The sequence below is a fragment of the Ranitomeya variabilis genome, chromosome 3 (genome assembly GCF_051348905.1).
Source record: "Ranitomeya variabilis isolate aRanVar5 chromosome 3, aRanVar5.hap1, whole genome shotgun sequence".
Taxonomy (NCBI): Eukaryota; Metazoa; Chordata; class Amphibia; order Anura; family Dendrobatidae; genus Ranitomeya; species Ranitomeya variabilis.
This window is the reverse complement of record NC_135234.1, coordinates 103,618,981-103,646,540: the sequence shown is the minus strand read 5'-3', so window position 1 is coordinate 103,646,540 and position 27,560 is coordinate 103,618,981. Positions and strand designations below refer to the sequence as shown.

The window sequence follows — 27,560 nt, the reverse complement described above, 5'->3', positions numbered from 1 at the left end:
CCTTAATAAACAAAGAGTGGAAAAAACCTTTAAGAAAGGCCCTGCTTACACCCAAAAGGAAATACCCTTTTGAAGACCCTAAATGCTCCTTTTGGGAAAAAGCACCCAAATTAGACGTAGCAATCGCTAAAGCGTCAAAAAAGTTTGCCCTACCTTTTGAAGACATGGGGGTCTTGAAGGATCCCATGGATAAAAAAGCGGATGCTTTCTTAAAAAGTTCCTGGGAAGCAGCAGGAGGGGGCCTAAAACCAGCGGTGGCCGCAGCTTGCACTTCCCGCTCCCTTATGGTGTGGCTTGACCAGCTGGAATCCCAGCTCAAGGTTAAAGCATCCAGAGACAGTATACTAAATACTCTACCAGTAATGAAAGGGGCAGCCGCTTTTCTGGCCGATGCGTCAGCAGACTACATCAGGCTTTCGGCCAGATCAGCTGTATTCTCCAATGCAGCCAGAAGAGCCCTCTGGCTCAAATGTTGGCCCGGAGACCTCCAAACAAAGACAAAACTTTGTAATATTCCTTGTGAGGGAGAATTTCTTTTCGGCTCTACTCTGGATGATATTTTGGAAAAGGCAGGGGACAAAAAGAAGTCCTTTCGCGTCCTGCAATACCCATCTTACAAACGCCCTTTTCGGAGCAAAAAATTCTTCCGTAGGAAGCCCCCTAGGACACAGGACAGATGGGAAGACAAAAAGAATAAAAATAAAGGGTTTATTTTCAACAAAAGCCCCACCGATACCAAAAAACCCCCGCAATGAACTTTTGCCCCAGGTGGGAGGAAGTTTGGCCCTCTTCCTCTCAGCCTGGGAAAAGATAACCAGCAGTGCCTGGATTCTGGACTTGGTACAATCGGGACTGAAATTAAAATTTCTTACCTTCCCTCAGCCGTCCTTCCTGGTGACATCTCAGAGAGCTTCTCCACAGGAGCGGATAGCTCTGGAACAGGAAGTCACAACATTATTGAACAAAGGGGTTCTTCGGGAGGTCCCCCTCCAGGAAAAAGGGAGAGGGTTCTACTCTCCGATTTTTCTCAGGAAAAAGCCAGACGGGTCTTTCAGGACAATTATCAATTTAAAAAACTTAAACAAACACCTGATTGTGGAACCTTTCAAAATGGAAACAATAAAGACAGCAGTCAAAATGTTGTTTCCGCATTGTTTCATGGTAGTACTCGACTTAAAGGACGCATACTACCACGTCCCCATTCACAAAGACTTCCAAAAATTCCTCAGGGTGGCAATCGAAATAGGAGGGATGGTAAAGCATTATCAGTTTACGGCCCTACCATCCGGTCTCGCAATAGCCCCAAGGGTATTTACCAAATTGATAGCGGAAGTCATGGCAGACCTGAGGAAACAAAACACCCTAATCGTCCCTTATCTGGACGATTTCCTGATAATGGGCAACTCTCCCCAACATTGCAAAAACCAACTAGAGTTAGTTATGGACTCTTTGGAAAGCTTGGGGTGGCTCCTGAATCTGAAGAAGTCCAGACTAATACCGAATCAGATTCAGGAGTACCTGGGAACCACGCTGGATTCCATCTCCCAGGAATGTCGCCTACCCCAGGAAAAGATCCAAAAGATGGTGGGGTTAGTGTCCAGGGCAAGAGATCTCCCCTCTATATCGCTTTGAGAAGCAATGTCTCTCCTCGGGTCCATGACAGCCTGCATTTCTGCCGTCCAATGGGCCCAGTCACATACAAGGGAACTGCAATGGCAGATATTAGCAGAAGAAATTTCCCTGAAGGGAAATTTAGAAAGTCAGTTCACCTTCTCGTTAAATACAATTCTCTCTCTAGATTGGTGGACAAAAGACAGCAATTTGGGCCGCGGTCTACCATGGGTAATCCCAGTGTCAAAGGTGGTAACCACAGACGCAAGTCCCATCGGCTGGGGGGCTCACCTACACTGTTGAGGGAGGATCTAAAGTGATCCTTCACGGTTAACCCAGTGATTTCCAAATTAATATACAAGGTGTTGCCGGCAACTGAAAATGACCAGACGGAGACGTGTGTCTCTGTATGGGGGATCGAGCAGATCTCTGGCCCCCGTTTATTTTGTATATGAGTTTTCATTGTCATAGAAATTATACTTCAACCAATCAGCATAAGAACACGCTCACAGTTCTTAACCTATAAGAATGCAGGAAAAACTTAACCCATGAGGATACAGGAAAAATGGAAACTACAGATATGGTCATGTCTTTTGGCATAGTATGTGTTTTTCTAACAGATGCCTCAGTCTTGTATAGTGATACACCCCCGAATCTATTATCTGGCTCGAGACAGAAGACTCAAGGTCTTTATACCAATTATGAAACATAGCCTAGTTGCATACCAGGCTTATAAACAACAAGATAAAATTACTTCATGGCAGCTGTAACCTTTTACCTAATTAAATAACAGAATTTATCTTTAAGCAACAAGAAAATGGAGTCAAAAACACAAAATGGAGAATCTAGCACAAAATGGAGAACCTTTCATAATTTGTTCCTTCACATTCCCCCCTAGATAAATTTTGTTAATTAATGTCCAGCATCAGAGATACTATCCCAAGCTCTAAGCTCGAGGGGTACTGGTCTTCACATGACTGGTGCCATGTTACCAGCCATTTTAAATACAGTTTCATTAATATCTACAAGCGAGGGAAAAATCTTATTATTTCACAGTATAAGATATAGCAGTACAAAAAGTATATAAGAAAATATATTTTCACCTTGACAATCCCCCCTAAACACTAAGTTTTTCCCTTAAAGAAAGATCCTTCGAGACTGTCCATGTGATGGGAAAAGGGGAGGTGGATTTCTTCATCCAGACACCTCAGAAACTCTCCCCTAGCGAGAGGCCTCCAGGCAGCTGAACCCTTCACTAACCTCACATGGAGTTCTCCCACTGTCCCTAAACTAAATCTCTTAGCATCATCTGAGAATGGGGGGTTCTGTCTACTCTCTTGAGGGGGACATACTTGGGGATCTCCCCTGGATCAGTACCATCGTACTCTGGTGGGTCTACTTCTTGATTGAGGAAGGTGCCAGTCAGGATTGCTTTCACTAACTACCTAGGCCTGCCCAGGTGTACTTATACATCTATCATATTGTCATTATTTGTTTGTAAAATGAGAAAGGTTGGTTCTCAGGGTCAGCCAATTGTTTTTGCATAGCTAGCTAGTCAGAGGGCCTCCAGGGATAATATTCCTGTATCTGTCTTGCCCTACCTGATGTGGTTGGTTCTCTGGTGGTGGGGGGCGACCTGACATGCTGGTCTACAGCTCCTTCCCAAAAGGATTACTGTCAGCCTACTCCCAAAAGTTAATGTCCCCACTATCCACCAACCACAATCCTGTGTCAGCTTCTTATATCACTGCATGTGATCTTGTCTGGACAGGATTCAGTGTAATTCTCTTAGGTCGGGTTGCAGCACGGGTCATACAAGTGTTAGGGCCCAAATCCTCAACTATACCCTGGAAGGCATCACAGCTATAATTGACAAATCTTTGTTCACTGTAATATATATATTTGATCCATTCAACATTTTTATTAATCTGCACTTGTGGGATTATAGAAGCAAAGCCAGCATAAATCTGGTTCTGGGCTTTAAACTGGTCAGGCACCCCCCTTGGCACTCCAATGGTATCAATATATACTAGTGGATCTTCTTCATAACTCATGTGGAGCTGATCAAAACTTCTCCTCTTTCTGGTAGGTTCATCAGGTATCTTTGGTGTACATATATTGTGTATGTTTAATTAGCAAATCAGTATCTAGAGAACTGTTCTCTTTGCAGAAACTTGTCTTGAAGATCCCTACTGGTGTACCTGTGGTGTCGTGGGAATTATAGCAGGTGTAATTGTCAGCTAATACGGTTACTCCTCCTGGAACCTTTAGTTTAGGTTCCTTATGAATTAGTGGGACATAATCTGGGCAATCAGTGGACTTCAAACCTTTCAACAAATTCATGACACAGGCGGTGGTGTTGTCATCAGGAAAAAGCAATGCATGTGTGTAGAGATGTGTATTCGCAGCAGCACAAGCAATACATCCTACAGAGATATTCTGGACTCTTACATTGTATCTCACCCATTCTAACCACAGGTTTTTCCTTGGGGCTGTTTGTGTTTCTATGGAGAAAACTTCTTGCCAACTGAGACCTGGAATGGGGATCACTTCATTAACTACATTTTGCAACCGCTCACCTGGGCTTGTTTTAGGTGTACTGGTAACAGGGGCTTTGGTTGGTCTGAAGCTAATATCCCGGAGCTGTATATGGCCTAAATTCCCATGGTATCCACTACTAAATACATAATTATAATGCCTTCCCAGTACAAATGTCTGCAGGTCAGCAGATTGGGGGCTTTCAAGGTTTAGGAGGAGGGGGTGACAACTTTTACCCCATTTACAGCCCCTAAGTGGTTGCAGAAGGGCTGTTAGATGCATTCTCTCACGAAGACTCCTACCCGTCCCATCCTTGGGAACATGGCTTCACTAGGTTTATATCCCCAATCATCTCCCGTATTCCAGGCAGCATCGGGGCTGTCAGGGTTACCCAGAGAATAGTGGGACCAGAATTCTTATTTTTGCAATAGGGGCCGAAAAGGTAGGGGCGAGGATAGCCCTCAGTTCCAGGATCAAAAACAACAGTCTCTTTTACAGTGTGAGGCGTGGATCCAGGTGCTCTTTCCTTCAAGTTTTACTGCAGTGGGGGTGACCAGAATCACCGTGTGGGGTCCTTCAATTCTTGGCTGGAGACAATCTCTGCACACAAACTTTTTCACATACACCAGGTCTCCTGGCACAAAGGGATGGTGTCCAGAAACCTTGTCTGGGTCTGGAAGAGAACTGAAGACGGTTAAATGCACTTTGGCAAGGTGTCTATGTAAGGCCTGCACATAGCTAGTCAAGTCCTGGTACTTGAGTTGCAACTGTTGTGGAAAGAAACATTCAAAATTGGGGCTCCTGCCAAACAGAATCTCATACGGTGACAGTCCTGTCTTCCTGTTTGGGGTATATCTAACTGAAAACAAAGCTAGAGGAAGGCATTCTGTCCATGGTTTACCAGTCTCTGTCATTGCCTTCTGGATTTTAAGCTTAAGAGTTCCATTTAGTCTCTCCACTCTTCCACTGTTCTGTGGACGGAGTATGCAATGCTTGACTTACCCCCAGTGCTGCCATTACCTCTGACATGATCTCTCCAGTAAAATGGGAACCCTGATCGCTTTCAATGACTTCAGGAACTCCATACCTGCATATGATCTCAGCCATCAGTTTCTTCGCCGTTGTCTTAGCCGTAGCTTTGGCAACTGGGTAGGCTTCTGGCCAACCTGAAAATAAATCAATGCAGACCAACACATACTCATACGTCCCTACCCTGGGTAACTAAACATAATCAATCTGCAGTCTCTGGAATGGGTTAAAGGGCCGGGGAGCGTGTTTGGATGGGGTTTTCACTGTCCTGCCCTGATTATGTGTGGCACATATCATGCAGCTCTGTACCTGCCTTTCTGCGCAGGTGGAAAATCCGGGGGGGGGGGGGCAATCCATTGTTTCTGTAGGGTGTCACACACGGCCGTCTTCGAGTGGTGCACATTCCCGTGCAGAACCTGTCCCATCATTGAGTACAGTACCTGTGGTAGGCAGACCTTTTCACCCCTTCCCCATAGTCCAGTGACGGTATCAGAGCAAGCCCCTATCTTTTGCCACCTATTTTTCTCCTCCTTACTTGCCTGTTCTTGTAACCGGGCTAAGATGTCTTTCAACACAAGTGGAGATGGTGGGGTGTCTAGGTGATGTACTCTAGAGGCCACAGGAGTGCTTGCTGCTTTCTTGGCAGCCTGGTCTACCAGTGCGTTACCCTTTGTCCGTCCACCAGTGCCTTTGGTATGTGCCTTTACCTTTATGATGCCTGCTTGGGTGGGGAGCTGTAGTGCATTCATAAGTTGCTGGACTGCCTCAGCATGTTTAAAGGGGTGGCCATTTGCTGTCAGGAAAGCCCTGGCTCTCCAGATAGGCCCATAACCGTGTGCAATGCCAAAAGCATACCTGGAATCAGTGTAGATATTTACAGTCTTACCTTCTGCTAGTTTGCTCTGCTTCTTGTGCAGACATATGAGCTGGCATTGACTCTGCCTTGATTACCTCATGTTCTGAGACCACAGCACATCTGGTACAGTAGCGTCCTTGGTCATCTTGGTGACGGGATCCATCTACAAAAAGCTCAAAATCAGCATTAGAATAGGCACACTAGAGACTAGCCGTTTCCTGAGACATCAATTCTAGACAATCATGTGGTTTGGAAACCTGATCTTGTTCCTCTGGATCCATTCTAGAAAGAAAAAGAGTGTCCTTTTTTCATGTCACCTACTCCTCCCCCCTTTGGATCCATAGGAACTAGGTGAAGGGTAGCGGGGTTCAGGACAGTGCACCTTTTCAAAATCACATTGGTAGGCATGAGAATAGCACACTAAAGTCGCAGCTGTCCAGCCATGGACATATGGTTAGGTTATACTTGGTTAAGGATACTATGTACATCGTGTGGACCATAGCTTCTCCTGGTTGCAAGGGGCCATAAGTGGCAAGGTAGGCCTGACACTCTTGGGCTATGACTGGGCCTCCCTTGTTAGCTATCTGTTGGGCCAAACAACCTCTATGTGACAGGGTAGAGTTGACTGGGTTCACTATGGCTCCTACCTGGTGGGTACCGTAATTATGTCCCCATACCTCACTGAGAAAAGAACCTGGGAGCCCTGAGGTGTGATGTAGTAGCGTGAATGACAGGGGAACCAACTTCAGGTTCTTGGAGAGTCTGGCCTTGTAAGTGTGAAGGTTTCACGGGAAGAGGAGATCTAGGGGCCTTTCCGGGCTGGGGGGTCTGCCATCTACACCGATTAAAAAATGCTCTTGGTCTGAGAATTGAATAGGGATATCCGTAGGTACATCTGATGACCTGATTATAGAGTTGGCCGCCCCAGTGTTTACCATGAACTTAACAAGGGTGTCCCCAACAGGAAACGTGACAGATGAGCATGCCCCAGGTTTGGTGAAGGACATTGTGATAGCAGATTCTGGTTGGCCACCCCTTCAGTATGGGCGATTATCAGGATATTGAGGCTGTCTGTAATTGGGGTATCCTCTGGGATTCCCTGTATTCAGGTTGCGACTGGAAGGGGGAACTTGAGGGTAGCATCTGTCAGCAGGGGTGTGACAATCTCTCTGAAAGTGACCGGGCCGGCCACAGCGCCAACACTGCAAGCGAGAACTGGTGCTGCGGGGCTGGGGAGCGATACCTCCAGACATAGGGTTAAAAGAAATATTTGAGTAGGGGACTGAATTCGTATAAGGTGGGAGGACTGGAGTTAGAGTTTGCTGCTGGGCAGGCCACTGATAAGGAGCTAGCTGCATGCCTGTACCTGGGGTGGGGGCTGGAATTGGAGCAGAGACTGCTGTGGCTGGTTTTAACCCTTGATTTTCCTGTTGATGCAGAACGTGCTAAATTCTTTTGAAAACTTTTAATTACTTTTAATGCATCATCCGGAGTGGAAGTCTCAATATTGGGTCTGACCGACATTATTGCCTCTTTCAATTCAGATTTAAGGCCGGACATTAAAGCTGCCACAAAAAGGTGTGAATGGGCTTTATTATACAATGAGAATCCCAAATCTTTAAACACTACCATAAGACGCCCATAGAACTTCTCGGCAGTCCAGGATATATTGGTGCCTTGGGGTTAAGGGGCATAGGGCTTACAGTCGGGAGTAGAGGCTTAATTTCCTGGGGAGGGACCATATTATCCAGCAGGGAGACCCCCCCCCATCCCAAATTTTTAATTGCTTGCTTTACTCAACTCTTTTACCAATCTTTCAATTACACTGATACAAATTTCCTTATAAAACCAGGCACTATATTTCACTTTCAAATTCCAGATTATAATATTTCTTTATACTTAAAAACAATGTTGTCGCTTTAAACAAGACACAGATCTACCAGAGAAAATACAGAGAACACAGTTACAGTATGTGCTCTCTCCATTCCAAGGACACAGAGATAAGAGAGATCACAGCATTCCTCTACACAGAGAAAAGAGACAAGCAATAGCGCAGCTACGCGACCCCTCCCATCGGATATTTCAAAGACAAACACAAACGAAATACAGTAGTTCTTAGACTTAATTTCTACAAAATCTTCATCGCACAATTCACATACCAGAACACCTTAGAAAAACCAATGATTGAGAATATTTTCCCCGTCTTTGGGCAAACAATATCAGATTCATCACACAACTTCATAGACTTCTTTTCCTTCCACAAAAAAAACAAACGGATTCTCCTTTAGAGCTTAATATCCTTACTAGTTGTGCATAATACCGACGGCCTTACGGTTTTATTCCACTGGGTCTCTCTGTCCCCCGCTGGGACAACCCAAAAACGCGGTACTCAGTGAAAGGAGGAGGGCGTCTTAGACTTAACCCTCCGGACACCCCTGGAAATATTTAAATCAATATATTCCGGAGTTACGCATCCTACCCAATCTTCGATCACCTCACCGCGCCTGATTCTAACAGTGATCAGGAATTCAGGATATTTTGACTGTAAAGAGAATTACATCACTGGTCAATCCGGGGTGTCCATCCCTTATGAGGTACGGTTCGAGCACTGGGCTTCCAACGGAACTACACCTCTATATGATTCCACCCAAGAATCATCCCACCTCCGGGGACAAGCCTCAGATCCTCTTTGCAGCAACAAACACAGGAAAACCACACCAAACGGTCAGTCTGGACAGTATAACTGCCAACTTACCGTGGTTGTTGTGGGGGATGATCAGTCCCAATTTTCCAGTGCCTGCGTCCGGTCCGAGGGTCCTTTGTCTTGTTGTCCTCCGGGCGGCAGAAGCGTTCCTGCTTGGAGCCCCACGTTAACGGGCGCCAACTGTTGAGGGAGGATCTAAAGTGATCCTTCACGGTTAACCCAGTGATTTCCAAATTAATATACAAGGTGTTGCCGGCAACTAAAAATGACCAGACGGAGACGTGTGTCTCTGTATGGGGGATCGAGCAGATCTCTGGCCCCCGTTTATTTTGTATATGAGTTTTCATTGTCATAGAAATTATACTTCAACCAATCAGCATAAGAACACGCTCACAGTTCTTAACCTATAAGAATGCAGGAAAAACTTAACCCATGAGGATACAGGAAAAATGGAAACTACAGATATGGTCATGTCTTTTGGCATAGTATGTGTTTTTCTAACAGATGCCTCAGTCTTGTATAGTGATACACCCCCGAATCTATTATCTGGCTCGAGACAGAAGACTCAAGGTCTTTATACCAATTATGAAACATAGCCTAGTTGCATACCAGGCTTATAAACAACAAGATAAAATTACTTCATGGCAGCTGTAACCTTTTACCTAATTAAATAACAGAATTTATCTTTAAGCAACAAGAAAATGGAGTCAAAAACACAAAATGGAGAATCTAGCACAAAATGGAGAACCTTTCATAATTTGTTCCTTCACAACACGATCTAGTGGTTCAGGGGACATGGTCAGACGACGTAAAAGAAGCATCCTCCAACATGAGGGAATTACTGGCAGTAAAATTCACTCTTACAGAATTCCAAAAACCCCTTCACTCACATCATGTAAGATTGTTTTCAGACAACAGAGTGGTAGTGGCCTACATAAACCATCAGGGGGGAACACACTCTCAACCACTGATGGAAGTGACACATTCAATCTTACAGATGGCCGAGAAAAATTTAGCATCCTTGACGGCACTTCACATAAAAGGGGTGGACAATTTCAAGGCAGACTACCTGAGTCGGGTCTGCCTAAAACGGGGAATGGGAACTGAACCAGTCCATATTCAATCAGATAACGGACATGTGGGGATCTCCGACAATAGATCTCTTCGCAAACAACCTAAATCGGAAGGTGACCACCTTTTGTTCCATAAACCCAGCAGGGAACCCGGTGGCGCTGGATGCTTTCATGATTCCTTGGAAGCACAAACTGGCTTATGCTTTTCCCCCTATCACACTGATACCAGCGGTTCTGAGGAAAATAAGGGAGGACAGCGCCCGGGTGATATTGATTGCCCCTTTCTGGCCGAAGAGAACTTGGTTTTCCTGGGCCAGAAGGATGTCCATAACAGACCCTTGGATACTCCCAGACCTGCCCAATCTCCTATTCCAGGGTCCAGTATCACACCCGCAGGTAGCGAGGTTACACATGACTGCTTGGAATTTGAGAGGGGGTTACTGATAGAGAAAGGCTTTTCTCAAGGTCTAGTGTCAACCCTCTTAAAAAGTAGAAAATTAACAACTACTAAGCAGTATGGTAAAATCTGGAAAAAATTCCTCTCTTCCTCAGGGGCTAAAGTCTCCGAAGGAATCCCTCTCAAATCGGTGTTAGAATTTCTGCAAAATGGGCTGGAAAAAGGCCTAGCCACTAATACACTGAAGGTTCATATTGCCGCACTTGGGGCACTGTTTAATTACAATCTAGCAAAGAATCGATGGGTTTCCAGATTCGTTAAGGCGGCAGAAAGATCTAGGCCTCTACCCTCACGTAGAGCCCCACAGTGGGATTTAAATCTAGTTCTCACAGCCCTTACCAAAGCCCCCTTTTAGCCCTTAAAAGAACTTCCCTTAAAGATTCTATCCTTTAAAACCTCCCTTTTGGTAGCCCTCACTTCAGCCCGAAGAATTAGCGACATACAAGCCTTGTCAGCCGGGCCACCCTGCACACTAATATTGGAGGACAGGGTGGTATTAAAAACTGATCCGGCATACTTACCAAAAGTGGCCTCCCGGTTCCATAGGTCCCAAGAGATCTCTCTTCCCTCCTTTTGTCCTAACCCTAAAAACGAGGGAGAAAAATCACTACACACATTGGATGTTAGAAGGTGTCTCATCCATTACCTGGAGGCTACTAGGGAGTGTAGAGAGGAAGGATCTCTCTTTGTGTGTTTTCAGGGCCCTCGGAAAGGCAAAAAGGCCTCCAAGGGTACATTGGCAAGATGGATCAGGGATGCCATCAACCTCGCGTATACCTCAAGCGGGATGCCAGCTCCAGGGGAAGTTAAAGCTCATTCAACTAGGGCGATGGCGGCCTCCTGGGCAGAGAGAGCCGGAGCAACAATAGACCAGATATGTAGAGCTGCTACTTGGTCTTCACCTTCAACTTTCTTTAAGCACTATCGGTTGGACTTAACTTCTTCAGACCTTACCTTTGGTAGAAGGGTTCTGGAAGCGGTAGTCCCTCTCTAATGTACAGTCTCTGCAATTCTCTCCGTGGTGCCGTCATGGGGGACAGAGAAAATAGTAGTTACTCACCGATAACGGTGTTTCTCTGAGCCCATGACGGCACCCGTACATTCCCTCCCTCACGCGTGGGTGTGCACATTCTTACAATGTTGGTTATGTATATAATCATTAAGCACGCGGTATCTTTATTAAGGTTTAGTAATGTTGAAACATTTGTAATCATTAACCTGATGTTCCCTTTATGCTCTGTTAACAAACTGATGCGGGAGAGAGGTACCGCCTTTTTATCTGTAGGTTTCCTGTCCTTGATGGGCGGATCCCCTCTCTCCGTGGTGCCGTCATGGGCTCAGAGAAACACCGTTATCGGTGAGTAACTACTATTTTTATGATGGAGTCATGAACACTGACCTTAACTGAGGCAAGTGTGGCCTGAAGTTCTTTGACTGTTGTTGTGGGGTCTTTTGTGATGTCTTGGATGAGTCGTCGCTGGGCTCTTAGGGTAATTTTGGTCAGCCAGACGCTTCTGGGAAGATTCACCATTGTTTCATGTTTTCGCGATTTGTGGATAATAGCTCTCACTGTGGTTTGCCGGAGTCCTAAAGTTTTAGAAATGACTTTATAACCTTTTCCAGACTGATAGATCTCAATTACTGTGTTTTTTCATTTGTTCCAGAATTTCTTTAGATCAAGGCTTTTGAGAATCTTTTGGTCTACTTCAGTTTGTCAGGCAGGTCCTATTTAAGTAGTTTCTTCATTTGAGAACAGGTGTGGCACTAATCAGGCCTGGATGTGCCTAGGGAATATGAACACTGCTTCCCAAAAATGTGATAAACCAGAGCCCTTGTGTTTTCAGGGAGGGGGGGTCAATTTTTCACATAGGACCCTGTAGGTTAAGATTTATTAAAAAGCAGCGCCGAGGAATAAGGCACCTTAACTTCCGCTGATAAAAGGTGTATCGGTGGTCATTAAGGGGTAGACCTTCATTTAAAAACTGCATTTTGTGATTACTTGTGTTATCTTTGTCTAATCTTTCAATTTGTTTAGTGATCTGAAACATTTAAGTGTGACCAACAAGCAAAAGAATAGGAAATTAGGAAGGGGGCAAACACTTTTTCACACAACACAGAAGTTCTCTGGCTTTCACCATTGGAAATAAATAGCATTTATCAACAATATAGAATAGAAGATAAAGACCTCTTTGCCTTGGGTGGGGGGGAGCTAAAGTAATATAGGGGGACGGTTCAATTAACGACAAACTACCTCTTTAACAATGATTCGGGAATCTGTCAAGTATTGTCCCTAATAATATCATCTATATATATAATTGTCTAAGGGGTACTTCCGTCTGTTTGTCTGTAACTTCCGTAACGGAAATCCTGGGTCGCTGATTGGTCGCTGCCGGCCGATCAGCGATATTGGGGCGGGATTTAAACACCACTTCACTTTTTACTATTGATGCTGCCTATGCAGCATCAATAGAAAAAACAAATACGGTAATGTTAAAAATAATAATTATAAAAAAACATTATATTCTCACCTTCCGGCGTCTGCGGCACCCTTTCCCGCTCCTCGCGACGCTCCGGCCCCAAGAATGCATTGCGGCAATGACTCGAGATCACGTAGATGTCTCACGAGATGGTGACGTAGCAGTTATTGCCGCAAGGCATTACTGGGAATGGAGCATCGCTAGAAGCCTGGGCTGGATCCGGGGGCCGCCGGAAGGTGAGTATATAACTATTTTTTATTTTAATTGTTTTTTTAACAGGGATATGGTGCCCACACTTCTATATACTACTTGGGCTGTGTTACATACTACGTGGGCTGTGTTACATACTACGTGGGCTGTGTTACATACTACGTGGACTGTGTTACATACTACGTGGGCTGTGTTACATACTACGTGGGCTGTGTTACATACTACGTGGGCTGTGTTACATACTACGTGGGCTGTGTTACATACTACGTGGGCTGTGTTACTTACTACGTGGGCTGTGTTACATACTACGTGGGCTGTGTTACATACTACGTGGGCTGTGTTACTTACTACGTGGGCTGTGTTACATACTACGTGGGCTGTGTTACATACTACGTGGGCTGTGTTACATACTACGTGGGCTGTGTTACATACTACGTGGACTGTGTTACATACTATGTGGACTGTGTTACATACTATGTGGGCTGTGTTACATACTATGTGGGCTGTGTTACATACTATGTGGGCTGTGTTACATACTATGTGGGCTGTGTTATATACTATGTATAAGAGGTTGTCCACTACAATAGTAGGCAGGTCGATATAAAATGTGTAAATAAGTTTTTGTTCAAATAACTTGCGTTTCCAAATATACCTGTGAGCGTCGCTGTCACTGTTTGCTCACCCCCATCACATGTTTCCCCCCGGCTGCAGCTGCCTCTGGTGTCCAGTGATGTCACGTCAACTTCCGGAATTGAAAGCTGACCCGGTATCACGGAGGCGGTACCCAGTCTCCCCAAGTGACTGGGCTGTGGGAGGAGCATCGCTTCATGTCCCAGCCCAACACCACGCACTCTCTCCTGCACTGCTTTCATTAACAGAGTGCCGCAGTGAAGCTCCGCACACATCCCAGTCACTCAGGAGCTGAAATTCCCTTGGCACTGAGGGCATCGATCATTCCACAAATATCAGTATTTCATTGTTGAAAATACTTAAGCCAATTTTATCAATGTTTAATGCCAGTTATCGTCCAGTGTTTAATGCCTATGTCAAAACTTAAAAATGATGAGTAAAGTGGTTAGTGTTGGGAAATAAACATCAATTTTTAAAAAGATGAGCGAGGAATAAGTTTCATATGCTCCTGGTGACCTCCGTGCAGCGGCCGCACATTATTGGAATGCTATTAACCTGCAGATTAACCCCATATCTGCATGTAAATAGTGTTTGAGATCAGGACAGGTTCTCTTTAATGAATTTTGTGCCTGTTAATACAGCGCACTGTTCAGCAACACTAGTGTGCAAAATGCTAGTTTTCATGAATCGGGGCCAAAATTTACAAAAATGCAGCAAACAAACTAGGTGGGACTTTATTGACTATAACATGCTAAAAACTAGAAGAAACTATATCAGAAATACAGTGTAACTCATTTCGGCCATAGACTTCAGATTTTGGAATATGGGAGGCGAGGAGATGCACCAAATTCATTAAGGCCGGGTGCACATGATCCAGAAGTGTCAGCGCTTTGGACGCAGCGTCTGTTCGCTGTGTCCAAAGTGCTGCCGTCTATTGAACGTAGGTGAATCCGCATGTGATCACTGAGCCGCACGGATTCACCATGTTCAATACATTGTATGGGTGAAATTTATCTTGCGGAGACTCGTGTCTCTAAAAGAGAAATTGACATTCTGAGGTCTGTAGAGAGACTCGCCGCATGTCCGTCTCCGCAGGTGAGCCGTGGGCGTCTTGGGCATGGCATTTCTTGAAATCCCATCCACTATGCTGTAACATCTAGCTACTGACTCTGTAAGTACGCAGCATCAAACCTGCAGCGATCAGTGATCGTGTACACATACCCTTAGCGGTGTGCACCTTTTATTTGGCACATTTTACTCCATTCTACTTTTCTTTAAGACTTCCTAAGAAATCCCTTCATTTTTATCTCTCGCAATTACACTACCTACAGCTTAATCGGCTTCCATTTAAGATCGGCCCTGGTGAAATGCCAGCAGTAAAAACTATATAATTGACATTTTCCATCTAGAATACTTTAATTCTGGTGGTAGAAAAAATAATTTAGATACCACATATTTTCCTTCCTTTTCAAGTCCTGACTTTCTTACCAGCAGCAATGTATTTAGCAATCATTCGGCCTCCCAGCTGCGATCAGGCTTTTGCATTCAGCATAGGATAAACATTTCACTTTTCAAAAGCTTCTAATGTTGCATCCTGTTTTCTAGGAGGTGAGTTTAAGGAGACATCTGCAGGGTAAATAAGCAAAATAATTGCTGCTGTAGTTTCCTCCAGCATTGCCGGGAATGGTTTTTCTAGAGGGCAGCTTCAAAGCTTAGCACAGAGAGGCCGGTACATTTCACATTATTAAACCACAGATTAAAGCCGCACAGATGCTTAGCAATGGTTAATGCCATGCTAAATTGTGCTGCATTTTACAGTGGATTCTGCAATGCCAGGCTCTTATGTCCCTGTCCCATTTTACATATTGTGTGCCAGGGACAATGACCATTCTTAATGATTTTTTTAAAATCATATCACATAAAAATCACCGTGCTTTGACGTAACAGTAATTGTGTGTAGATCAGACTCTAGGGAAGTAACATAGTGACATAGTTATTAAGGTTGAAGGAAGACTTTAAGTCCATCTAGTTCAACCCATAGCCTAACCTAACATGCCCTAACAAGTGGAAATGATGTGTTGTATTCATGCAGCGGACACCATGAGGATGGCTCGATGGTTTTATTGGCTTTTCATGTACACTGTCCTGGGTAATTCTGCAGTGAGTACGGTACTTTTGCTTGTGAGAAAGTGGTTTCTTAGGAAAAGATGATGATTAGTGATGAGCGATCCTGATCGGATTAGATGTTATTCAAGCATGCTTAAGTGCTAGTAGAGCATCTTCGGCGTGCTCTAATATCTAATAATATGTTCTGGTCCCCATGGCTACATGTCTCGCTGCTGTTCGACAACCACGGCACATGCAGAGATTGCCAGATTGCTGCTATCAACATACCGGTACTTCCTTCTATTTAAGACCTAATTCTGATGACACAGTCTATATATCATTCATACACTGTTATAGCCTTTCTCAATGTCTGCGTATTCATATATTTTTCCCTGTCCGTTATATCTTTGATTCCTTTCCGCTTTTTCTATTAATTATTCTGGCTTTTATCAATCTCGTAATAAAGTTGTCAGGCAGCTCAAGCATGCCCCTCGTGCTTCCAGGCATGCTTCAGCTCCCCGGTGGTTTGGCTCTATGGTTGTGAGGGTGGTGTGATGCCTTTGGGAAGCGGGTCCTGTGCGGGGGCCCTGCAGTATCATTGTACTCTGTTCCAGGGGACCTGCCTCAGGGTGTGGTGTGCTTGGGAGGCAGGATGCCATAGCTCCCAGTACTGACACAATTCAGGGATGCCGGGTTCCCCAGCGTCAGCTGTTGCCAGGAGACATGGGACCCTATGTCTCCTTCTTCAGGTATGTGGTGGGAGGCTCCTTTCTCTCCTCCCTGGACAGAGTGTGGAGATTTGGCGTTATCTCAGCGGTGTCAGGTGATCCATGAGTGGGATATTTAAGCCTGCCTTATCCCCTACGTCAGTGGTACGGTTGGTAGCTCATTGGTGGGTGTTTTTGGTTTGGCTCTGGTGTTTGACGTCCTCTGGTTCCTGCGTCGCTGTTTATGCTCCCTGACCTTACAAGTTTAAGTTCATTCCTTCCCAGGTGTGTTTTACCCAGCCGTGGCCAGTGTGCCCAGCCACCCTGCTATTGGCATCTGAGATAGGCTCTGCAAAAGTCCCCCTCTGGGAGCGGGGGAAGAGTACCCCGGCTGTCAAGGGTGGGCAATTAGCGTGACTGCTTGTGCCAATCGTGTCTGGCATACTGCTGGTGCTACCCTTCAGTCCAGTCATCGCATCATTACTCGAGTGTTACAAAAGGATAAATATTTATGACGTGCTCCCCCATCTAATTTGTGTATATCAACAATCATCAACGCACGTAAACAGGGATGTGCTGCTGATAAACGTGAACAAGCAGTTGCACCAATATTTATTCAGTGACTTAAAACATAATCATTTGTTGCGAGGTGTGGGATCACTAATTGTCTTACTACATGCCGTAGTTGTTTTGTTTTTGTTTTGTTTTTTTTTGGGGGGGGGATTTGGACCTTACTTTGGTCAGGAAATCTGCTTCTGGACACTCATTTATACTGGTAGTGTTCCTCTATATTTTCATAGGGTAAAATTCCTACTTTTTTTTTTCTTCTAAGTATTTAAAATGCCTACTGCTACTGAAAAACCTCTTATTAATGGGCCCATGAAGGTAAAAAAAAAACAACAAAAAAGTTTGGTACTCGCCTTTCACCTCTGCCCCTGAACTGACCCCTCCACTCCATATTTGGTTTTCAGTATCACCTCTATGCTGATGACACACAGATCTACATCTCTGGACCAGATATCACCTCCCCACTAACCACAATACCTCGATGTCTGTCCACTATTTCATCCTTCTCCGCTAGATTTCTAAAACTTAACATGGACAAAACAGAATTCATCATCTTTCCCCCATCTCAAGCGACACCCCCCACCCAACGAACCTATCCATTGCAGTAAATGGCTGCCCACTGTCCCCAGTCCCACAAGCTCGCTGCCTCGGGGTAATTTTTGACACTGATCTCTCCTTCAGACCACATATCCAAGCCCTTTCCACTTCCTGCCGCCTTCAACTCAAAAATATTTCAAGGATCCGTACATTCCTAAACCAAGAATCTGCAAAAACCCTAGTCCATGCCCTCATCATCTCCTGCCTCGACTACTGTAACCTCCTGCTCTGTGGCCTTCCCTCTAACACTCTCGCACCCCTCCAATCTATTCTAAACTCTGCTAATCCCATCTGTCCCCCCGCTATTCTCCGGCCTCTCCCCTCTGTCAATCCCTTCACTGGCTCCCCATTACCCAGAGACTCCAGTACAAAACCCTAACCATGACGTACAAAGCCATCCACAACCTGTCTCCTCCATACATCTGTGACCTCGTCTCCCGGTACTTACCTACACGCAACCTGCGATCCTCACAAGATCTCCTTGTCTGCTCCCCTCTTATCTCCTCTTCCCACAATCGTATACAAGATTTCTCTCGCGTATCACCCCTACTCTGGAACCCTCTACCACAACACATCAGAGTCTCACCTATTATCGAAACCTTCAAAAAGAGCCTGAAGACCCACCTCTTCCGACAAGCCTACAACCTGCAGTAACCACCGATCGACCAAACTGCTGCATGACCAGCTCTATCCTCACCTACTGTATCCACACCCATCCCTTGTAGACTGTGAGCCTTCGCGGGCAGGGTCCTCTCTCCTCCTGTACCAGTTATGACTTGTATTGTGTAAGATTATTGTACTTGTTTTTATTATGTATACCCCTCCTCACATGTAAAGCGCCATGAAATAAATGGCGCTATAATAATAATAATAATAATTTTTGCCACTGCTTTCCCCGCTGATCTGCTGGGATCAACATCTGACCGGGGTGTAACATGAGCACAATGGTCAGTCAGCAGCCACTAATCTGCTCAGCATTCCCCTTTGCAGAACAACGTTTCCTCTGCTCTGCTGCAGTATTTGCATTTTTGTCCAGTCTCTGCCGCGCTAATGTGAAACCCCTACTAGATGGTGATCCCAGCAGACTAGATGGTGATCCCAGCAGACTAGATGGCGGACAAATGACCCTGTCACAAGTAGTGGTCCACATAATGTAAACATGACTGCACTGACCATTGTATATTCATATGTAACTTTTGTGCAGCTTTGTTATTTAGGCCCTTACAGTTCTGTGTCGTGGACTGGACACCTAGAGAGAGACAGGGAAATGGTTGCCGAGGGGGCTTAATGTGAAAACAACACTTTAATATCCTGTTTTATTAGTAAAAGCACAAACTTTATAGCCTTACATGATTTAAAATGGCCGTACCCTTTTAGATTAATGTTGTCCAATCCATCAATTTCATGGCGTCCTGCCAACCATTCAGTATTCAATATTGAATGGAAGGATGAAACATCTTGAATTTCGGTTCCTAATTCTTTCATTCACAGTGGAATTTGTCAGCAATTTTCCTTCCTCTGCTTATTAAAGGGGTTGTCCACTACTTTTACCATAAACCAGTGTGTGGATACTATGCACTCCAATACAAGAATGATGTTGTAACCTCCGTCACCATAAGCATAGGATTTTTGTTTGGTAATGTTGCACACAAAGGCTGTTATTGTGCGGGGATTAATCAGGTTTCCGGTACAGCATTTCTTTGGGAATGTCAGATTAGCCAACTCTTAGATCTTTCCCCTTCGCAATTAGTTTGACTGTAACAGGATGGAGAGACACGGCGACGAACGTTCCGTTATGGATTTCTTCTCTGTGCCCAATGTTGAGGTCCGTGTGCGCTCGGATAGCCTGGGCAGCAGCGGTTCATGCGGCAAGGTAGTACTGCGTCAAAGAGTGGCTCAGCTGATGACCTGCGTGGAAGACGTCAGCTCTGATGATGACCTGCAAGAGGAGCTCTCTCGCTCAATTGATCAAGCATTTCTAATCTGTGGCAAAATGCTTCCCCCGAAAATGCTGGATTTCAGGTTCACTTAGGATACTTTCTCATTCTCTGTCAAACGTGATCCACACTGAGACTTTTTTCTTGTTGTATCATATGTGCTGTATATTTTCCCATCCTCTTTATTTGTATGTTTATGGTAGATTGTTTGTTTTGCTTTGATACACGAGTAATATTTAATGAAAATTGCAACTAATCATTTTCTTTTTCTTGAAGATTGCAAATTGTTACTTGGAATGTGGGATCAGCAGCGCCCCCTAGAGACCTCAGCTCTTTATTGCTGCTTGACTCTTCAGGTTCAAATATTGATCTGTATGTTATTGGGTAAGTATTTGTATTAGTTTATCATATATGGAATATACTTAATGCTTCGATAAGTTGGAAGGTTGTGTTGTTTTGTATTACTCTATATTGGCTTTATAGCCCTTTACTTTCTGCATTTATTTAAAAAGAAAATGAAAAAAATGCCTAGAACATCATATATTGACTGAAAGTGAATATTAATAATTATAATGAAAGTCATTTAAATATAACCATAATCGTTATAAATAAAGGTGTTGTCCAGCCAAGTGAGTACTTTATATAACAAATAACAACCTCCAGGTCCCCTGATTGTCACCTAGCCACTAAGGTCCCAGAGACTTAATTTCCTGTCTTGTTCTTGACAAATGACGACAGCGTTTCCTGTGTCTGCACATGACCCAAGCTCTTTATTAAGGGAGCAACTCTCTGTTAAGGCCGACTGCTCCTTTCTGGCTTAGGAATTGAAATGAGCACTGGTAATTAGAGCACAACTACCCAACGGTTGGGGTACCTGACGCTTTATTTCTTTAGCTGGATTGCCTCTTTAATTCTTCATACTTTAGGTGCAGTCTTTTGAAATAAACTATGTAATGATAATTAAGATATTTTTTGTACTGCGTCTCCTTTTCCCCTTCTCCTTTCACATGCATGTCCAGTATGAATGAAAAACGCTTAAGTCTCATCTGAGAGAAGCATAATGTACGCAAAGAGAAGCTGAATCCAACGAGGTATCACTTAGTTTACTGGGTGCAGCCGATCTGACACAATCATGGCTTTTAGATTTAGCAATGCAGCAGAGCTGAGGAAGCTAACCCCGTCCCTCACCAGGCTCTGCATGTAAATATGGTCATAGACAGTGAGCTGCCAATCACAGGAGGGGGTGTGTCAGACTAGCATACATGTGCTGCTGTGTCCAGTAATGATGAGCCCCTGGTGCTAAAACTATCATTGTAAGCAAGCAAAACCACAGAGCTTGATAAGAGAGGCATCCCTGAAATCTATGTTTTAACCCCTACAGTATGCTGTCTTCAGATTACATAGCAAAAACCTGCTGACAGATTCCCTTTAAGACTTTTGGCATGACAATAATTAATGGAATAAACCATTTTAAAAAGTTAATTCCATAAAACAATGAGAACAGTGTGTGAGTTTCCCAGTCAGCCCTATTTAAAATGAAATGAGCAGCGTTGCATATGATTTCCATGTCATTCCCAAATGCAGTGGGGAAGACAGGGAAACCATATTTTCTTTTTTTTTTTCTGGAGAACCCTTAAAAGACATATATCTATACATATGTTTATAGGATGATTACACAACACTGATAAGATTTGTATGTTTTAGGTTGCAGGAAGTAAACTCTAGAATAGTCAACTTTCTATCAGACTTGGCTTTCGATGATCCCTGGAGTCTGTTTCTTATGGATGTTTTGGCTCCTCTTGGCTATGTCAAGGTAACCATATATTTTGTTTTATTTGTATACCTGCTGTATATATCCGTCGGCTCTGCTCCTCTTGCTGTATATCATTGTCTGCAGATCATTCTTCAGTCACCCCTTTGCATCGGGGCAGAAGAGGTATCATGATAATTATTGAATACTGACCTACAAATCGCTACCTTTCATTTCAAGGCCTGCCTAAAACGATTCTGATAGGAGGGGTTGTCTCTACTTCCTTTCTTTAGAATTTCACCAGCCCCCACTTCCAGCTGGAAAAAACCATACCGGTTCTATCCGTGTGCCCTCCATGTTCACCATACAGACACCCCCATTACTAACCCAGTAATCCAAAGAAAAACACACAGACTCGCACTCAAAAAATACTTTTAAAAGCTGCACTCTGCGAGACTCCTCAGCTCTGATGAGCGTTGTCGTCACAGCCCGGAGCCAGCAATTAGTCTGTCCCAACATTGTTGTGAATTGACCTGTAGGGTCCTGTTTCTGATTATGTAGATGTACTTCATATTCCCGAGAGGGAGCCCCGAGCCGAGGGCATCATGCACACATCTACAATGCAAAAAAAAACATTATAACAAATCAAAGGAATGAAGAGGATTATTAATAAGAAATAATTAGCAAAGTTGCTTTCTAACTTTAAAATAGCAAAGCTCTTTGCAATTTTTGCCAAATAAGAATTTAGCACAACCCCTTTAAGTCTCATTATTTTAACACCGTGCAATTATTCCCTTATTCTTGTATAACAAACTGAACAGTTCATGTAGACCAGATAAAACGGTAATGGGGATATTGGGTATATGCAATGTCTTCGCAGCACGTGACATCAGAGGGCGGCGGTATGGAAGATGCAGTTATGAAGTACATAAGTTATGGCTGAGACAGACCTGCTTATATATGTGTCACCAATACCCAGTCCTCATATTGTAATGTGCACCTCCTGCTTTCACTTCACAGCTTACAATGAATATAATTCTTCATTTTTTTTTCTCTTAGATTTCATCTATTCGAATGCAAGGTCTCCTCCTGTTAACGTTTGTAAAGCACAAGCACATTCCCTTCATACAGGACATTCGCAGCAATTACATCCGCACTGGGCTCTATGGCTATTGGGTAAGTGCCGCAGACATTGTATGTCCACATCTGTATTGGGAGGGTCCATTAGGATCTTTCACTGCAGGTTTTGTCATTTTTAAGAATTGCAACTCGTGCAGCTGTACCATGACGGTACCAGACTGAATCCATTATAGTAAATGGGCTCCATCGTGCAGCAGGTCCAGCACTACCTTATGGTCTGTTGTCTTAATTTTGCAAGTTATCATCTATCGCATGGGTAGGTTATAACTTGCTGATCGCTAGGAGTTCACTGCTGAAACCCCTACTGATGCACAGAATGGGGATATTTACCTGTTTCAGATCATGTAATAACAGTTTATGTCATACTGGCACAGTGGGTGTATGGTGCAGTACACTGCAGGTGACGGCTGTGTTATACAGCCAGCGATAACCTGTAATAGCACCGACTGGTGCTAGCTCCATTTGCTCATGTTTAACCATTTCCATGGTGCTGTCAATCCCTGACAGTGCCATTTAAAGGGGTGTTCTCAAGTTTGAAATTTATCTCCTATCCAAAGTTCTGAACACTGAGATTCCAAGCAACTAGGGCTCCCAACGATCCTGAGAACTGGGAATCTGAAAAGCTCAGGCTGAATGGAGCGGTGGTTGATGATGTGCACTACTGCACCATTCTAATAGTAGCATCGAATATCAGCTGAGCGCTGCGCTCAGCAGTCTCCGGTGCTTCCAATGAGAATGAATGGTGCAGTAGTCCGCATTATTGACCTCCGCTCCATTCAGCCGGGAGGAGGGTCTGTTCAGAGCCCTGGCTCTCTGTGGGGGCCTCCATGGTTGGACCCCCAGAAATCAGAAAGTGAACCACACACACCACTATCTTCCCATAATATGCTTATGGGGTGCCAATGGGTTTCCATGGCAGCTGGGGGCTTTCTAAATGCCCTAATCATTGCCAAATTGGTCCTTCTATGAAGCCTGGCCTGTGGCTGAGCAGAAGTAGAAACCAGTTCAATATATACTGCAATAATGTAGTAAGGGAACTAAATAATAAAGTAATTTGAAAAAAAAAATGTTTTAAAATATATAAAAAATATAAAAGTTTAAGTGAACAAACATATTTGGTATCATAATGTCCGTAAAAGTCCATTTGATCAAAATAATTAAATTCTACATGAAACACTGGGAAAGAAAAAAAAATAAATAGGAACGCCAGAATTTATGTTGTTTGGTTTATGCACTTCCCCCAATATACTAAAAAGTGATCAAAACATTTTGTTTACCTCAAAATGGTGTTAATTAAAACATCAGATTGCCACTCAAAAAAACAAGCCCGTACATGAGTCCATCAGCAATAAAGTTAAATTGTTACGGGTCTGAAAAAGTGGAGACACAAACCAAGTTACCGTAATAATAATTATATGAGTTTGATATTGTTGTAAGTGTTCTGACCTGTTGCGAAGTCAATGAATGTCTTCACAATAAAACCCAAAAAAACAACTGTGGAGTTATGTTTTTTTTTTTTTTTTACATTATTGCACACTTGGAATTATTTTTCACCATTTTGCATATAGAGAGCAAGCAGCGGATGTACTGTAGCTGCACCCCCGGCGCTGACTGACAGCCGGACCTAATTACGAGCTGCTGTCAGTCAGTGCCGCTGGGGTGTTTACAGCTGCTGCGCTCTATACACAGAGCGGAGACTGAACTCGTGCTGGCGCCACGCCGATGACTGGAAGCAGAACGCTGCGGGGGAAATAAAGCTCATTTCCTCCCGGCAGCGGGGCTCTCCATTCCACATGGTGTCAGAAAGCTATTAACCTGCAGGCTTTGCTCACAATATTGTTCAGGAATTCTATTGGGATGTCACCAAACTTTCTGGCAGGATTGTTAGTCCGCAGCACAGCCACAAATACTTCTTAGTCAATGAGGTTTGTCATTGTGCATTAGGGTTTTTTGGAAAACAGATCTGTCACAGTGTGTGTCTCTGCTGTAACCAAAAGTCGTAAGGCCAGTGTGCACACAGCCTAACCTAGGTCAAAGAGACGGTGGCGGGGGATTGTCTCCCTACATAGGGACCAGTTGGCATTTGTATCACTTCAGTGGAGTTTCTCTGTGCCTTTCAATTTGGGTTGACCCCATTTGTAAATTAAAGGGGTATTCCCTTCCCTAGGACACCGATCAGTCTTCAGAATAAGGGTCCCTGTTGGTGCACAGTATCCAGAAGTATAGTAAATGGAGAGGTGCCCATATAAGTGTGCATATCTATTCATTTGTGTGCAACCTAGGGAAACACTAAAGCATGGGGCCACCTAAGCTGGGACAGGGGTCAGGGGACCCCTATTTCAATGATATGCATGTCGCATAGTTGATACCTGCATCCTTTAGACATTTACCACATCTGCCATAAATATCCAAGGTGAAAATTCCCCATTAATTAAGATTTGTTCCAATTAACTTTGTGGCTAATTGTTAGTGAAGAGCCACAAAAAAATACCTTTCATATTCACTATAATATTTTTCTACACTATACTGTATGTTCCCTGCAATCCGCTCCTGTTAAAGGACTCTCAATATTTCTATACATTTTTTTAGCAAACAACTGTCTCCCTTTATTTGTACATTTTTTACAATTTGTGACCCAGTAATGGACTTTGATTATATTTCTACCCACTAGGGCAATAAAGGAGGGGTGACGGTACGCCTGTCTGTGTATGGCCACATGCTCTGCTTCGTAAATTGCCATTTGCCTGCTCACATGGACAACACGAACCAGAGGCTGGATGACTTTGAGAAGATGCTTGAGGCGCAGCAGTTTGATGGGGAAAGCATTGGCAGCATTTTGGATCATGAGTAAGTCGGCACATTAAATGTTCAGCACAGCTATTGCTGCGGGGAAACCTACATAGAAGTAGTGACACCCCTGCATATCTCCAAAGTAAATGCATCAAATGACAAAATAGTGTTTCATTGGGAAACGACCAATTACGTCTGACAATAGTGTTCACAGAAATAGTCCTGTTTGCATAATCACTAAAATGATGTTTTATGGCCTTTTAAGGCATTTTGAAACCCTCCTAAACACCAAAATGTCTGTTTTGTTCTACCACGTAGTGCGGTGTTCTGGTTTGGGGACCTCAACTTCCGGATTGTGGAATTCGGAATTCACTTTATTAGAGAAGTCGTGAATGGCAATCGATATAACCTACTTTGGGAAAAGGACCAGGTAAGCCATCCCTGCCCCTACAACTTAAAGGGAAACTATCATCAGAAAATTACCTATTGATTAAAACAGCGTTTTGTGTATTTAATGTGTGTGTGTATATGTGTGTATGTATGTGTATATATATATATATATATATCTTTTTTTTATAGGGTACCACACCTCTCCATCTGTGGTGTGTGAAATTACACCTTCACTCATTTGAAGCGAATATATGTTCTTCCGTACCATACAAAACCTGTGGGAGGGGGAGGGGGGGAGAAAGCAGCCATTTCCTTTATAATCCTGTAGAACCCCCTGAATTATTTCATGTTAGTATTTAAAGCATGGTATTTGGGTACGGCTGATTTGGGGTCATGTCCTTGCACTGAGGCTTCTTCTTCCAAGTGTACTGACATGCCCTTAGTGCACTGCCAGCCTGATTTGCATTTGACTTCGATGCTATAATTCTCGTGACTTTCACATCAAATCTTTGCAAAAAAAAGTATTTTTATGGAACAAATGCCTATACCACCACTTATATATGTTAAAAAAGTGCCAAATTTCTTTCAAGCTTATTAATATATATAAAATCTTTCTCAACTCTTCTTATTATAAAATTCTATATATTTTTTTTAATAACGACACACGGTATATGTTCAGAATCCTGTTTGGTCTCAAAAAAATCCATCTAGAGCAGTGTTTTCTGTGCTGTTTTTGCAGAACACATGACCTGTAACATTATAGTACAGGAGACAATCCAGATTATAGCTCTGGGCGAGAAAGGTACAAGGCTTTACGGCCCCCTTTTCTACCTACTTTGAGGCAGTTATGGGAGTAGAAGTTCCCTAGAAACTAGAAACGTTTTAGAGGGTCCCCATACTAATAAGGTTGGTAATCACGGGTCTATTACTGTGTAGGAAATCGTAGACGGAAGGTGACATTGAAGCTAAATGATAGAGAAGTAGTAGAAAATGTCAAGATTTCTAGTCGAGGGCCATAGTAGAGGTGGAAAGCAAGAAAGTCCATCCTAGTAGAGGGAGCATTACATCAGGAAGAGCCTTGGAATTTAGATTTTTGAAAATGCTTAAGGAAAAAAAAAAATCTAGGATCCGGGCAAAGCGATGGAAGAAGTTATGCAGGTTTGACGTAAGCTTACTGGCTGCACCACAACTGATATACATTTGCAATTTTTTGGTACATTAATAATAATATTTTGGATTTAAATCACTTATTTACTATTTGATAAACATTTCCGTAATCAGTAATTTTGTTTTGACGTTATCCATGCTCTGACGTGCACAGTCGTCATATAAATCAATTCTGTAGTCATGAGTCGGCAACCTGCGGCATTCCAGCTGTTGTGAAACTACAACTCACACCATGTACTGGCAGCTTGTGTGTTGTAGTATCACAACCGGGCTGCCGCAAGTTTGAAAAACAAAAAAAATGAGTGGGAAAAAACATAATCAATTTTTACCCAAAGGCTTTTTTTTTCTGCTTTTATAGTTAAATATTGCAAAGAAGAAAGAACGATTTCTCCAGGGATTTTTGGAGGGGCCACTGAAGTTTAAGCCAACGTACAAATTTGACTTGAACTCGGACGTGTATGATACAAGGTAAAGTTATCAGCAAACTGTACGGTTATAAAGAAAAAAGTGTCAATTCACAGTCTGGTGCATGCGATTAGTCCCTACATGTCTAATGGCATGATCTATAAGATAGCGTAAACTTTAAAGTGTGGCTAAACCTTTTAGCAATTTTATCTTTATATTTTTTTATTCTTTTTTAATTGCTTGCAGATCGGTGGTTGTCCTTTTTCTGGTACGCTCACCGATTGTTCAAAGGATCGCTGAGAAGTGCGCAGCTTGGATGTAATAGAAGCTGTGGACTTTCAGGACCTGGACCCCTGCCGATCCACAAGCAATTAAAGGACCTAAAATTATATATAAAAAAATTGTTAAAAGTTTAGTGA

At 43.5% G+C, this 27,560-nt stretch overlaps 1 protein-coding gene across 2 annotated transcripts in view; it reads left to right on the top strand.

Moving 5' to 3' along the window:
* INPP5K (inositol polyphosphate-5-phosphatase K) overlaps nucleotides 1–27,560 on the top strand; it is an 89,411-nt gene that overhangs the window by 41,994 nt on the left and 19,857 nt on the right. For both annotated transcript variants that reach the window (XM_077294457.1, XM_077294456.1), the window contains exons 3-8: nucleotides 19,776–19,883; nucleotides 21,204–21,312; nucleotides 22,309–22,425; nucleotides 25,061–25,236; nucleotides 25,498–25,609; nucleotides 27,095–27,204. In XM_077294457.1, the coding sequence (XP_077150572.1) occupies nucleotides 19,776–19,883; nucleotides 21,204–21,312; nucleotides 22,309–22,425; nucleotides 25,061–25,236; nucleotides 25,498–25,609; nucleotides 27,095–27,204 (732 nt within the window). The remainder of the gene's footprint in view (nucleotides 1–19,775; nucleotides 19,884–21,203; nucleotides 21,313–22,308; nucleotides 22,426–25,060; nucleotides 25,237–25,497; nucleotides 25,610–27,094; nucleotides 27,205–27,560) is intronic.